This window comes from Erythrolamprus reginae, chromosome 8 (assembly GCF_031021105.1).
Source record: "Erythrolamprus reginae isolate rEryReg1 chromosome 8, rEryReg1.hap1, whole genome shotgun sequence".
Classification (NCBI taxonomy): Eukaryota; Metazoa; Chordata; class Lepidosauria; order Squamata; family Dipsadidae; genus Erythrolamprus; species Erythrolamprus reginae.
In genome coordinates, this window is record NC_091957.1 from 17,057,795 (window position 1) to 17,070,798 (window position 13,004).

At 40.9% G+C, this 13,004-nt stretch overlaps 1 protein-coding gene across 1 annotated transcript; it reads right to left on the bottom strand.

Moving 5' to 3' along the window:
- Positions 1 to 5,882, bottom strand: UTS2 (urotensin 2). The gene is made up of 4 exons (XM_070759055.1): positions 5,681 to 5,882; positions 2,981 to 3,094; positions 1,249 to 1,292; positions 1 to 176 (listed from the first exon to the last, which is right to left on the bottom strand). Exons 1-4 carry the CDS (start codon positions 5,778 to 5,780, stop codon positions 60 to 62), a joined length of 375 nt encoding a protein of 124 aa, XP_070615156.1. The 5' UTR covers positions 5,781 to 5,882; the 3' UTR covers positions 1 to 59.
- Between the last annotated feature and the right edge of the window lie 7,122 nt (positions 5,883 to 13,004).

The window sequence follows — 13,004 nt, forward strand, 5'->3', positions numbered from 1 at the left end:
TGCTTGATCACATCATAAATTATAGGCAAGGGACCGGAAGGGAGTGGGTTCATAGTCGGTCACACACAATATTTCCAAAAGCATTCGGGGAGGTTCCGACGTCTTTTATACTGCTTCTGGGCAGATTCCCATAAGCGTCTTAACAGCATGTTCTGGGAGATGCTTCCAATCGGCGCCTAAAAATGGGAGAGAAAACACAGATATTTTTTGACTTATGACCGCAACGGAGCCCAAATTTGACGTTGCTAGGTGAGACATTTGTTAAGTGAGGTTCCGCCCATTTTGCGACTTTCCTTGTCACGTTTGCTATGGGAATCCCTGCCGTCGTTAAATTTGTAAACTCCCTGTTGTGTGTCCCAAGCCATTGCAATGATCATTTTATACAGCTGAAGTCTTTTCCCCCCATTCCAATTATCTTCACTTCTCTCAAATACCATATTTTTCAGAGTATAAGACGCACCTTAGTTTTTTGGGGAGGAAAATAGGGGGGGGGGATATGCCTACCAGATATTCATCTGGCTAGTCCTTAGTGTGGTCAGCTCCAGTACATTATTTTATCCTCTGGTTAGGGCTGAAAAAAACCTTATTCGGAGTGAATAGCAATGAAAAACATCCTACAAAGACTTAGGACTGGGGGGGGGGGAATTATTCGGAAAAAGCAATGAAAAAAGCTTACAAAGACTTAAGACTACCAAAAAAAAAATATTCAAAGCAAGTAGCAATGAAAAAAAGTCTACAAAGACTTAGGAATGGGAAAAAACTTATTTGGAACAAGTAGCAATGAAAAAAAGCCTGCAAAAACGTAGGGCTGGAAAAAAAACATATTAAGAGCAAGTAGTAATGAAAAAAGCCTATAAAGATTTAGGACTGTAAATAACTTATTTGGAGCAAGTAGCAATGAAAAAAGGCTTCAAAGACTTAGGACTGGAAAAAAACTTTTGAGGGAGTAGCAATGAAAAAAAGCCTGCAACGACTTAGGGCTGGAAGATTGGTAGCACCTTGTTAGGGCCTGGGGGAAAAGAAGCTTCGAAAAAGCTACATTCAGAGTATAAGACTCACCCACATTTTCAGCCTCTTTTAGGAAGGAAAAAGGTGAATCTTATAGTCTGAAAAACGTGGTAAGTCTTTTTTCCAGAAGAAAAACAGTCAGTTGGACCTAAGAATTGGAAATCTTCAGAGGCAGAAAAGGACCAAAATATCATTTCAGATCTAATGTCTCTCCATTCACAAACACACACACGTTCTTACCTCTTTGACATATTCCCTGGCACTGAAGCTGGGGAGACCAAGACCTACAATGAAAACAAAATAGCTCAAAATATTTGGAGTCCTCCTCCTCCTACTACTACTACTACTACTACTACTACTAATAATAATAATAATAATAATAATAATAATAATAATAATTGCATTAGCATCCTTCAGTCTCGCAAGTCCATGGTATCATGCTCTGGAAACAATAACAATACTAACAACAACAAAGTTGGAAGGGACTTTGGAGGTCTTCTAGCCCAACCTGAGTCTACGGAAAGGGGCGGCATACAAATCAAATCAAATGAATGAATGAATGAATGAATAAATAAATGAATAAATAAACCCCCTGCTTAGGCAGGAGACACTACTTTAGACAAATGGTTGACCAACACAATAATTAATAATAATAATAATAATAATCATCATCATCATAGACACGATGCTGTGGCACAGATGATCCACTGGAACTTGTGCCGGAACTACCATTTACCAGTGGCAAAGAACTGGTGGGATCATAAGCCCGAAAAAGTGGTCGAAAATGAGCAAGCAAAACTACTGTGGGACTTCCGACTTCAGACTGACCGAATTCTGAAGCATAACCCACCAGACATCCTAATTGTGGAGAAAAAGAAAGTATGGATCATCGACATCGCAAACCCAGGAGACAGCAGAATTGAGGAGAAGCAGCTAGAGAAATTAGTGAAATACAAAGATCTAAAAATCGAGCTGCAACGACTCCGGCATAAGCCAGTGAAAGTGGTCCCAGTGGTACTTGGCACGCTGGGCGCAGTGCCAAAGGATCTCAGCAGACATTTGAAAACCATTGGAATTGACAAAATCTCCATCTGTCAATTGCAAAAAGCCGCTTTACTGGGTTCGGCAAACATAATTCGCCCGACTGGTGATGAAATATGAAATCCAGCATAGTGATCTCGTTTGCTGTGTTGTACTGACATAATAATAATAATAATAATAATAATAATAATAATAATAATAATAATAATAATAATAATTGCATTAGCATCCTTCAGTTTCAAAAGATCATGGTCTCATGTTCTGTATATAATGATGATGATGATGATGATGATGATAATAATAATAATAATAATAATAATAATAATAATAATAATAATTGCATTGGCATCCTTCAGTCTCGCAAGTCCATGGTATCATGCTCTGGAAATAATAACAATAACAATACCAACAGCAACAGAATTGGAAGGGACCTTGGAGGTCTTCTAGCCCAACCCCCTGCTTAGGCAGGAGACCCTACACTACTTCAGACAAATGGTTGACCAACATCATAATTAATATTAATATTGACCAACACCATAATTATTATTAATATAATAATAATAATAATAATAATAATAATAATAATAATAGTAATAAATTAGACTTGTATGCTGTCCCTCTCCGGAGACTTGGGGCGGCTCACAACAACAATAACACAATACGAATGCAAATCTAATAATTAAAACTATAGCTAAAACCCATTATCTTAAAACATCCTAAAAACTTCTTTTTAAAAACTTCAAATCTTAATTTTTTTTCCCTTCTGTGCATGCGAAGATTCTATAAACCGCTTAGAGAGGGCTGTAAAATCATTGAGGTGGGATATAAGTTTAAATGCTATTGCTATAAAAGACAAATAGGGTGTGGGGAGTGAGATTTTTGATTATTCAAGACCAAAAAATAATGCAGTTTTTTTTTCTTTCAGCCTTACCTGCATTGCTTGGATTGTCCTCTATTGGTGCGCCTAGTCTTCTGGTTAAGGCTTGCTGGAAGGACCTTCTGATGGTCAAAGGCTCCAAATTAAACTTGGCATCTTCATTGTTGACTGTAGATAGAGAATAAGAATGGGTGGAAACTAAACAAGGAGAGAAGCCACTTAGAACTAAGGAGGAATTTCCTGACAGTCAGAATGATGGATCAGTGGAACAGCTTGCCACCAGAAGTTGTGAATGCACCAACACTGGAAGTTTTTAAGCAGATGTTGGATAACCTTTTGTCTGAAGTAGTGCAAGGTTTCCTGCCTAAGCAGGCGGTTGGACTAGAAGACCTCTAAGGGCCCTTCCAACTCTGTTGTTGTTGCTGCTGCTGTTGTTGTTATTATTATTTTTGTACAATACAACACAGCGAACAAGATCACCATGCTGGATTTCGTATTTCATCACCAGTCAGGCGCTTCCCAAGCTCCTAGGACTGCGTGATGTAGCGACAATCCCAGTAAAGCGGCCTTTTGCAATTGACAGATGGAGATTTATTATTATTGTTGTTGTTGTTGTTATTATTATTATTATTATTATTATTATTATTATTATTATTATGTCAATACAGCGCAGCAAACGAGATCACTATGCTGGATTTCGTATTTCATCACCAGTTGGGCGCTTCCCAAGCACCTAGGACTGCGTGAATTAGCGGCGAATTATGTGTACCGATGCCAGTAAAATGGCCTTTTGCAATTGACAATATATTGTTGTTGTTGTTGTTGTTGTTTTGTTGTTATTATTATTATTATTATTATTATTATTATTTTATTCAGAAAAAACAGTAGTACACTGTTTTACTGTGTATTATAAATGCAATACAAGATTTTTATGCTGCATTTAACGAGATTTATATGATGGATTTAACAAGATTTCCATGATGGGTTTAATGAGATTTCTATGCTAGATTTAAATCAAACCAGATTTCTATGCTGGATTTCATATCACAATATTTTTATTTGAAACACCCACCCACATAAAAGACAGAAACACACATTTGGGATATTTGCATCTCCATTTCTATTAGAAGCTCTAATGGAGATAAGTACATTTTAACCTTATTTTGTTGACATTTACACTTGCGTATTTTTGTTTAAATTTCAAATAAAAATATACTGCTCAAAAAAACAAAGGGAACACTCAAAGAACCCATCCTAGATCTGAATGAATGAAATATTCTCATGGAATACTTTGTTCTGTACAAAGTTGAATGTGCCCAACAGCAGGTGAAATTGATGGTCAATCTGTGTTGCTTCCTAAGTGGACAGTTTGATTTCACAGAAGTTTGATTTACTTGGAGTTATATTGTGTTGCTTATTTATTTATTTTACATGCGTACTTTTTATCTATGATTGATCTTTTAGGCTTTCTGTTTAATTTCACTTCCTTTTTATTGTTTCTTTTTTAAAAAACCAATTGTAAAATTCATCCCATAATACTCTATAATAATTGGAATCCTTTTTCCGTTACCTCTGCAACTGGATTTTTAATAAGAGGCCTTCTCCTGATCTTTGGCTGTTTTTGGCCAATTTGCAAAAAAAAAGAACTTCAATAACAATAATAACAATAACAACAGAGTTGGAAGGGACCTTGGAGGTCTTCTAGTCCAACCCAACTTCCTTTGAGGCTTTCTTGGCTTTTCAAATGTAACCATCCTCAGCTTACTTGAAATGCATCCTTTGCTATGACAATAGAAACATAGACACATAGAAGACTGACGGCAGAAAAAGACCTCCTGGTCCATCTAGTCTGCCCTGATACTATTTCCTGTATTTTATCTTAGGATGGATCTATGTTTATCCCAGGCACATTTCAATTCAGTTCCGGTGGATTTACCAACCACGTCTGCTGGACGTTTGTTCCAAGCATCTACTACTCTTTCAGTAAAATCATATTTTCTCACGTGGCTTCTGATCTTTCCCCCAACTCACCTCATATGGTGCCCCCTTGTTCTTGTGTTCACTTTCCTATTAAAAACACTTCCCTCCTGAACCTTATTTAACCCTTTAACATATTTAAATGTTTTGATCGCGTCCCCCCTTTCCCTTCTGTCCTCCAGAAGTTCATTATTCACAAACTTCCAGCAGACGTTGTTGATAAATCCACAGTAACTGAATGTAAGTAAACATGCCTGGGATAAACATATATCCATTGTACGATAAAATACAGAAAAAAGTATAAGGGCAGACTAGATGGATCATGAGGTCTTTTTCTGCCGTCAGTCTTCTATGTTTCTGTGTTTCTATTAAGTCTTTCCTGATCAGTTTTATGCTCAAGACCTTCTGCCATTTTTGTAGCCCATCTTTGGACCCGTTCAATTTGATCAATATCTTTTTGTAGGTGAGAACTCCAGAACTGGACACACTATTCCAAATGGGGTCCCACCAGCACTCTTTATAGCAGGATCACAATCTCCCTCTTCCTGCTTGTTATATCTCTAGCTATGCAGCCAAGCATCCTACTTGCTTTCCCTACTGCCTGACCGCACTGTTCCCCCATTTGGAGACAGTCAGAAATCACGGCCCCTAAATCCTACTCTTTTGAAGTTTTTGCTAACACACAACTGCCAGTACAATACTCAGATGGAGGATTCCTTTTCCCCAAGTGCAATGCTTAATGACTGGAGGAATCCAAAAGAATATATCTCTCCTTACCTGGAGACCATGCCGAAAGTTCTTCGCTGGTTCTGGGGAAGGACCGGACCCGTCCCAGGAAGGTGAGGAGAAAGAGGCAAAACCAGCCCAGATTTCCCATTGTTGGCACCTAACTTTGGTGTGGAGTTTCCACCTGTTGGCTGTGGTCTATCTCCAGAGGTGTTCTCCATCTGGGGCTTATATGCTATATCCCACCTGTGACCTCATCACTCGCATTGGTCTCCGCCCCGGTCCGAAATTCTCCCAACGAATGTATCGTCCATTTGGGTGCTGAGGTCATCTTTGGTACACCATAAATCGACTGTCTAATGGGCGAAGCGAATGCGATAGCAGAGGGGAGGAGAAAGAGAGAGAGAGAGAGAAAACAACTTTATAAATCGGGCATAAAAATCAGGAGAGTACTTTGGAGCAATAAATCACAAGCTAATGAAAACATTGGACGTCATTCGGAATGGGCCGAGTATTGAAACGGCTGATTTATGAAGCTTGGAGAACCTTTGACGCAAGTCATCCGAGCGATATGGCATGGGTTGGCGCTGGAGATGGATGAGGGAAGATGCCCTGTTGCGTTCCAGGTTTGTCCGTGCCAAAAGAAGATGATGAGCGGGGAATTAAACAGCCCCATCCCGGCTGGGGATTCTCCTCCTGCCTTCTTGGGAACGAAAAAGTTGAGATCGACGTGGCGATGGGTTGCATGGTTGACCCATCGCGTCAACTGCGCCTGTAGAAGTTGAAGGCACACCAGGTTGAAAGGGAAGGGTGGGTCCTGGTATCAAACAGGCCCGACGTCCCAGGGGATGCCTCCTTTTGCTGACCCCACAAAGTCAGAGCACAACATCACGGAGGACAAAGCCCATGGCCTTCATCTGTCTGGAACCCCCACTGCATTTCGGACATAAACACTCTAGAAAATATCCAGAGATATTTTACGAGAAGAGCCCTCCACTCCTTCACTTGCAACAGAATCCCCTACACCAGTGATTTTCAACCTTTTTTGAGCCGTGGCACATTTTTTACATTTACAAAACCATGGGGCACATTGAGTGGGCAGGGGGGCCTAAAAAAATATTGGACAAAAAATTTCTCTCTCTTCCTCCCTTTTGCTCTATTTCTCTCTCCCTCTTTCTCTCCCTTCCTCTTTTTTTCTCTCTCTCCATCCCTCTTTCTTTCTCTATTCCTTCTTTCCTCTTTTTTGCTCTCTTTCTCTCTCCGTCCCTCCCTCCCTCTATGTCTTTCTCTCTCACACCTTCCCTCCCTCTCTCTCTCTCTCTCTCTCTCTCTTGCTTGCTTTCTCTCTTGTTTTCTTTCTCTTTCTTTCTTTCTCGCTCTCTCTTGTTTTCTTTCTCTGAGCTCCGTGGCACACCTGACCATGTCTCGCGGCACACTAGTGTGCCACGGCACACTGGTTGAAAAACACTGCCCTACACAACCAGACTTATCTTAAATTTAGAATGCTTAGAATGAACCTGAAAAAAACCCCTGGAAGGAACTTCTAAAGGGTAAAACCACACAGGAAGCCTGGGAGGCCCTAAAAAACAGTATCATAGATGCCTAAAACAATTCCATCCCCATGAAAAAGAAAAACAGGAAAACCAAAATGAAACCAGCTTGGCTAAGCAAAGAACTCACAGACAACATAAAAGAAAAAAGAGCCAAATACAAAAAATGGAAAGAAGGACTCATAACCAAAGCGGAATACCAGCAAAAACCCAACACGAACAATACCTTGCAACAAAAGTCAAAGACAACAAAAAAAGTTTCTTCCAGCACATAAACAATAAGAAGAAAATCAAGGAAACAATCACTACACTAAAAAACGAAGATGGTAATGAAATCACAGACAACAGAGACAAAGCACAGCTGCTCCATACCTACTTTGCATCAGTGTTCACACAAAATGAGACCACCTACCAACCAACCTGCAAGTCTGCAACAAAAAGCCCCAGAACTGAACTCAACATAGACAAAAACACAATAAGGGACTACTTGTGGGAGCTCAATGAGTACAAATCACTAGGGACAGACGGACTTCACCCCAGAGTCCTAAAAGAACTGGCAGACACCATCGAGGAACCACTTCTCCACATCTTTCAAAAATCCTGGACCACTGGAGACTTTCCGGAAGACTGGAAACGAGCTGACGTAGTCCCCATCCACAAAAAAGGTAAGAAGACTGATCCAGGCAACTGCAGACCAATCAGTCTGACTTCTATACCTGGAAAAATACAGGAGAAAATAATTAAAAAACAATTTTGCCATTACCTAGAAACAAACAACATTATATCCAACAGCCAGCATGGGTTTGTCAGAAACAAATCATGCCAAACCAATCTCATATCATTTTTCAACACCATAACCAAATCAGTGGACCAACACAACGCAGTAAACCTCATATACTTGGACTTCAGCAAAGCTTTTGATAAAGTTGACCACAATCTCCTAATCCACAAATTAGAAAAAAATGGGGTAGGTTACAACACAGGCAGATGGATAAACAGTTGACTGTCCAACCGTACGCAACGAGTTGTCCTCAATGGTTCCAAATCCACATGGAAGAAAGTAGGCAGTGGGATACCAGAGGGTTCCGTCCTGGGCCCTGTACTCTTCAATATTTTTATCAATGACCTGGACGTGGGAGTAGAAGGGGAACTAATCAAATTCACAGACGACACCAAGCTGGCAGGGGTAGCCAACACCCTAGAGGACAGGCTCAAAATACAGAAAGATCAAGACAGATTAACACTATGGGCCCACACTAACAACATGATGTTCAACGTTGACAAGAGCAAAGTCCTTCACCTTGGAAAAAAAAAACCTAGACACACATACGGTCTGGGAGAAACCCCACTTAGCAGCAGTAACTCCGAAAGAGATCTTGGAGTCTTGGTGGATAATCAACTAAACATGAGCCAGCAATGTGCAGCAGCGGCCAAAAAAGCCAACACCATCCTAAGCTGCATCAACAGGGGGATACACTCCAAGACCAGGGAAGTATTAATACCACTCTACTACGCCCTGGTCAGACCACATCTGGAGTACTGCATCCAGTTCTGGTCACCACACTTCAAAAGAGACATTGAAACTCTGGAGAAGGTGCAAAAAAGAGCAACCAAAATGATTAGGGGACTTGAAACCAAGACTTACGAAGAGAGATTGCGGGAACTAGGCATGGATAGCCTAGAGAAAAGGAGGGCCAGAGGGGACATGATAGCTGTATACAGGTATATGAGGGGTTGCCACAAAGAGGAGGGGGTCACTCTATTCTCCAGAGCACCAGAGGGCCGGACGAGGAACAACGGCTGGAAGCTGACCGAGGAGAGATTCAACCTAGAAGCAAGGAAGAACTTCCTGACGGTCAGAGTGATCAACCAGTGGAACAACCTGCCTGCGGAGGTTGTGAACTCCCCAACACTGGACACTTTCAAGAGGAAAATGGACTGCCACTTGGCTGGGGTGCTTTAGGATTCCTGCTCAGGCAGGGGGTTGGACTTGATGACCTGCATGGTCCCTTCCAACTCTAACAATAAATAAATAAATAAACTACCCATGGTTGATCTCTCCTGATTCCTAAGAGGTCAGTGAGGGGTGTACATAAGTGCACCAGTTTAGTTGCATCCTGGACACAAACTGCTTCAACTCCTACCCTCAAAACGTCACTACAGGGCCCTGCACACCAAGACAAGTAGACACAAGGACAGTTTTTTCCCAAACACCATCACTCTGCTAAAAAAATAATTCCCTCAACACTGTCAAACTATTCACTAACACTGCACTACTATTACTACTAGTTTTTTCTCATCATTCCCATCATCCCTCTTCTCCCACTATTGATTTATTGATTTGATTTATTGATTTATTTGATTTGATTTGTATGCCTCCCTTCTCCAAGGACTCGGAGCGGCTTCCAACAACAGTACAATTTACAAATCCAATATTAAAAACCAGAACATATTAAGAAACCCTTATTAAAAACAATCACACAAATCAGCAAACCATACATAATGCGGAACAGCTGGGGGAATCAATTTCCCCATTCCTGGCGACATAGGTGGGTTTTCAAGAGTTTGCGGAAGGCAAGGAGGGTGGGGGCAGTCCTAATCTCTGGGGGTAGCTGATTCCAGAGGGCCGGGGCCGCCACAGACAAGGCTCTTCCCCTGGGTCCCGCCAAGCGACATTGTTTTGTCGACGGAACCCGGAGAAGGCCGACTCTGTGGGACCTAATCGGTCGCTGGGATTCGTGCGGCAGAAGGCGGTCTCGGAGATATTCTGGTCTGATGCCATGTAGGGCTGTACATGACTGTACTGCTGCAACTTGTGGCTTGTATTCTTAAGATTTTTATTAATATTGTTTCCTGATTGCTTATTTGACCCCTATGACAATCGTTAAGTGTTGGACCTCCTGATTCTTCACAAATGTCTCTTTTCTTTTATGTACATTGAGAGCATCTGCACCAAAGACATTACAATTACTTGTGTGTCCAATCATATTTGGTCAATAAAGACTTCTGTTCCGTTCCGTTCCGTTCCGTTCCGTTCCATTCCAATCCAATCCAATCCAATCCAATCCATTCCATTCTACACTGCTCAAAAAAATAAGGGGAACACTCAAACAACACTTCCTAACTCTGAATGAATGAAATATTTTCATTGAATACTTTGTTCTGTACAAAGTTGAATGTGCTGATAGCATGTAAAATTGATTGTCAATCTGTGTTGCTTCCTAAGTGGACAGTTTGATTTCACAGAAGTTTGATTTATTTGGAGTTATATTGTATTGTTTAAGTGTTCCCTTCATTTTTTGAGCAATATATATTCTATTCTATTCTATTCTACTCTATTCTCTATTCTATTCTATTTTCTATTCTATTCTCTATTTTCTATTCTATTCTATTCTATTCTCTATTCTATTCTATTTTCTTTTTTCTATATTCCATTCCATTCTTTGTATTTTCTATTCTATTCTGTTCTGTTCTAGTCCATTCCATTCTAATCTATATTCCCTATTCTATTCTATTTCTCTATTCTTATTCTTATTCCATTCCATTCCATTCTATTGTATTCTATTTTCCCTCCAGGCTGGATTCCTTTGGCCTCTGCGGTTTGTTTGAAGGATAAACCCTTTTTTTTTCTTTTGCAGTCAGCAATGAGGTCATGCGGTCGGCTGACCTAATTACTTTGTGCAGGAGATAAAAAACACAAAATAATAATAATAATAAAAAATGAAATGGATGGCGTGTGAGTGAGAAGGAGTGAGGCTTGGGTGAAGAGGGCCGAGGAAGGGGGGGGGGAACCATTCAAGCAACAAGAGATGGGTTCGGGATTTCGTCCTGGAACCTGCCTCGTCCTTCATTTCATGCGGTCATTAGCGTTGAAATTCATCGGCGTGGGCCTCCTCCAAATTGATCAAGCAAAACTTAGAAGACAAAACGGTCTCCCATAGACATCAACACCCAGAGAGCAAGTTGGTTTGGTGAATTCAATCATTGGGTCGGTCAGAATCAATCAATCAATCAACCAATCAATCAAGATAGAGCTGGGAGGGAATAGGCAAGGGGTAGGCAAAATTGGCTCTTTTATGACTTGTGGACTTCAACTCCCAGAATTCCTGAGCCAATCATGCTAGCTCAGGAACTCTGGGAGTTGAAGTCCAAAAGTCATAAAAGAGCCAACTTTTCCTACCCCTCATTCTAGTCCAACCCTCTGCCCAAGATCATAGAATCCTAGGGCTGGAAGGGACCTTGGAGGTCTTCTAGTCTAGGGGTAGGCAAATTTGGCTTTTCTATGACATGTGGACTTCAACTCCCAGAATTCCTGAGCCAATCATGCTAGCTCAAGAATTCTGGGAGTTGAAGTCCACATGTCATAGAAGAGCCAACTTTGCCTACCCCTGTTAGACCAACCCCCTGCTCAAGCAGGAAACTATAGTTCATTTCAATCAATCAATCAATCAGAATAGAGTAGGAAGGGACTTCGAATAGCAATAACATTTAGACTTATATACTGCTTCACAGCCCTCTCTAGGCGGTTTATAGAGTCAGCATATATTGCCCCCAGCAATCTGGGTCCTCATTTGATCCCCCTGGGAAGGATGGGAGGCTGAGTCAACCTTGAGCCTAAATAAAATTCTGAGCATCCAGAAGCTGCAAATAAAGCATGTAAGGGATCTTGGAGGTCTTCTAGTCCAACCTGTCAAGCAGAAGTTGGTGATAAATCAATGGCTTGCCACACTATCTGTAGAAGGCCTGATGTTTATGGAAACTTGGGATGGGAGTTTTTCATGAGGCAGCCACAAAGCATTCCTTCGAGTGGGTTCAAGGCCATCCTATGCCCACCCACCTGGGTGGAAGCCTTGAGTTTGTACCTGTTGTGTAGTCATATATTGTTGCAGTCGTATTTCCTGCAGTCGAGTTTCGAACCGTTTACCTTGAGTTTGTAGCTGTTGTGTACTCGTGTATTGTTGCAGTCGTATTTTCTGCAGTCGAGTTTCGAGCCATTTACCTTGAGTTTGTATCTGTTGTGCACTCGTGTATTGTTGCAGTCGTATTTTCTGCAGTCGAGTTTTGAGCCGTTTACCTTGAGTTTGTATCTGTTGTGTACTCTTGTATTGTTGCAGTCGCATTTTCTGCAGTTGAGTTTTGAGCAGTTTACCTTGAGTTTGTCTCTGTTGTGTAGTTGTGTATTGTTGCAGTCATATTTTCTACAGTTGAGTTTCGAGCCATTTACCTTGAGTTTGTATCTGTTGTGTAGTTGTGTATTGTTGCAGTCGTATTTTTTGCAGTTGAGTTTTGAGCCATTTACCTTGAGTTTGTGCCTGTTGTGTACTTGTGTATTGTTGCAGTCGCATTTTCTGCTGTTGAATTTCGAGCCGTTTACCTTGAGTTAGTATCTGTTGTGTACTGGTGTATTGTTGCAGTCGTATTTTCTGCAGCAGAGTTTCGAGCTATTTACCTTGAGTTTGTATCTGTTGTGTACTCATGTATTGTTGCAGTCATATTTTCTGCAGTTGAGTTTCGAGCCATTTACCTTGAGTTTGTATCTGTTGTGTACTCATGTATTGTTGCAGTCGTATTTTCTGCGGTCGAGTTTCAATCCATTTACCTTGAGTTTGTACCTGTTGTGTACTCATGCATTGTTGCAGTCATATTTTCTGCAGTTCAGTTTCAATCCATTTACCTTGAGTTTGTAGCTGTTGTGTAGTCGTGTATTGTTGCAGTCGTATTTTCTGCAGTTGAGTTTCGAGCCATTTACCTTGAGTTTGTACCTGTTGTGTAGTTGTGTATAGCTTTCAGTCGTATTTTCTGCAGTTGAGTTTCGAGCAGTTTAC

What these genes read in the sequence shown, in the direction of transcription:
- UTS2 (XM_070759055.1), bottom strand. Translation starts at nt 5,780, where the DNA reads ATGGGAAATCTGGGCTGGTTTTGCCTCTTTCTCCTCACCTTCCTGGGA. An exon ending in ACTTTCGGCATGGTCTCCAG is followed by an intron (nt 3,095 to 5,680) that starts GTAAGGAGAGAT and finishes CTCTATCTACAG; the next exon opens with TCAACAATGAAGATGCCAAG. An exon ending in CCAGGGAATATGTCAAAGAG is followed by an intron (nt 177 to 1,248) that starts GTAAGAACGTGT and finishes TCCCATTTTTAG; the next exon opens with GCGCCGATTGGAAGCATCTC.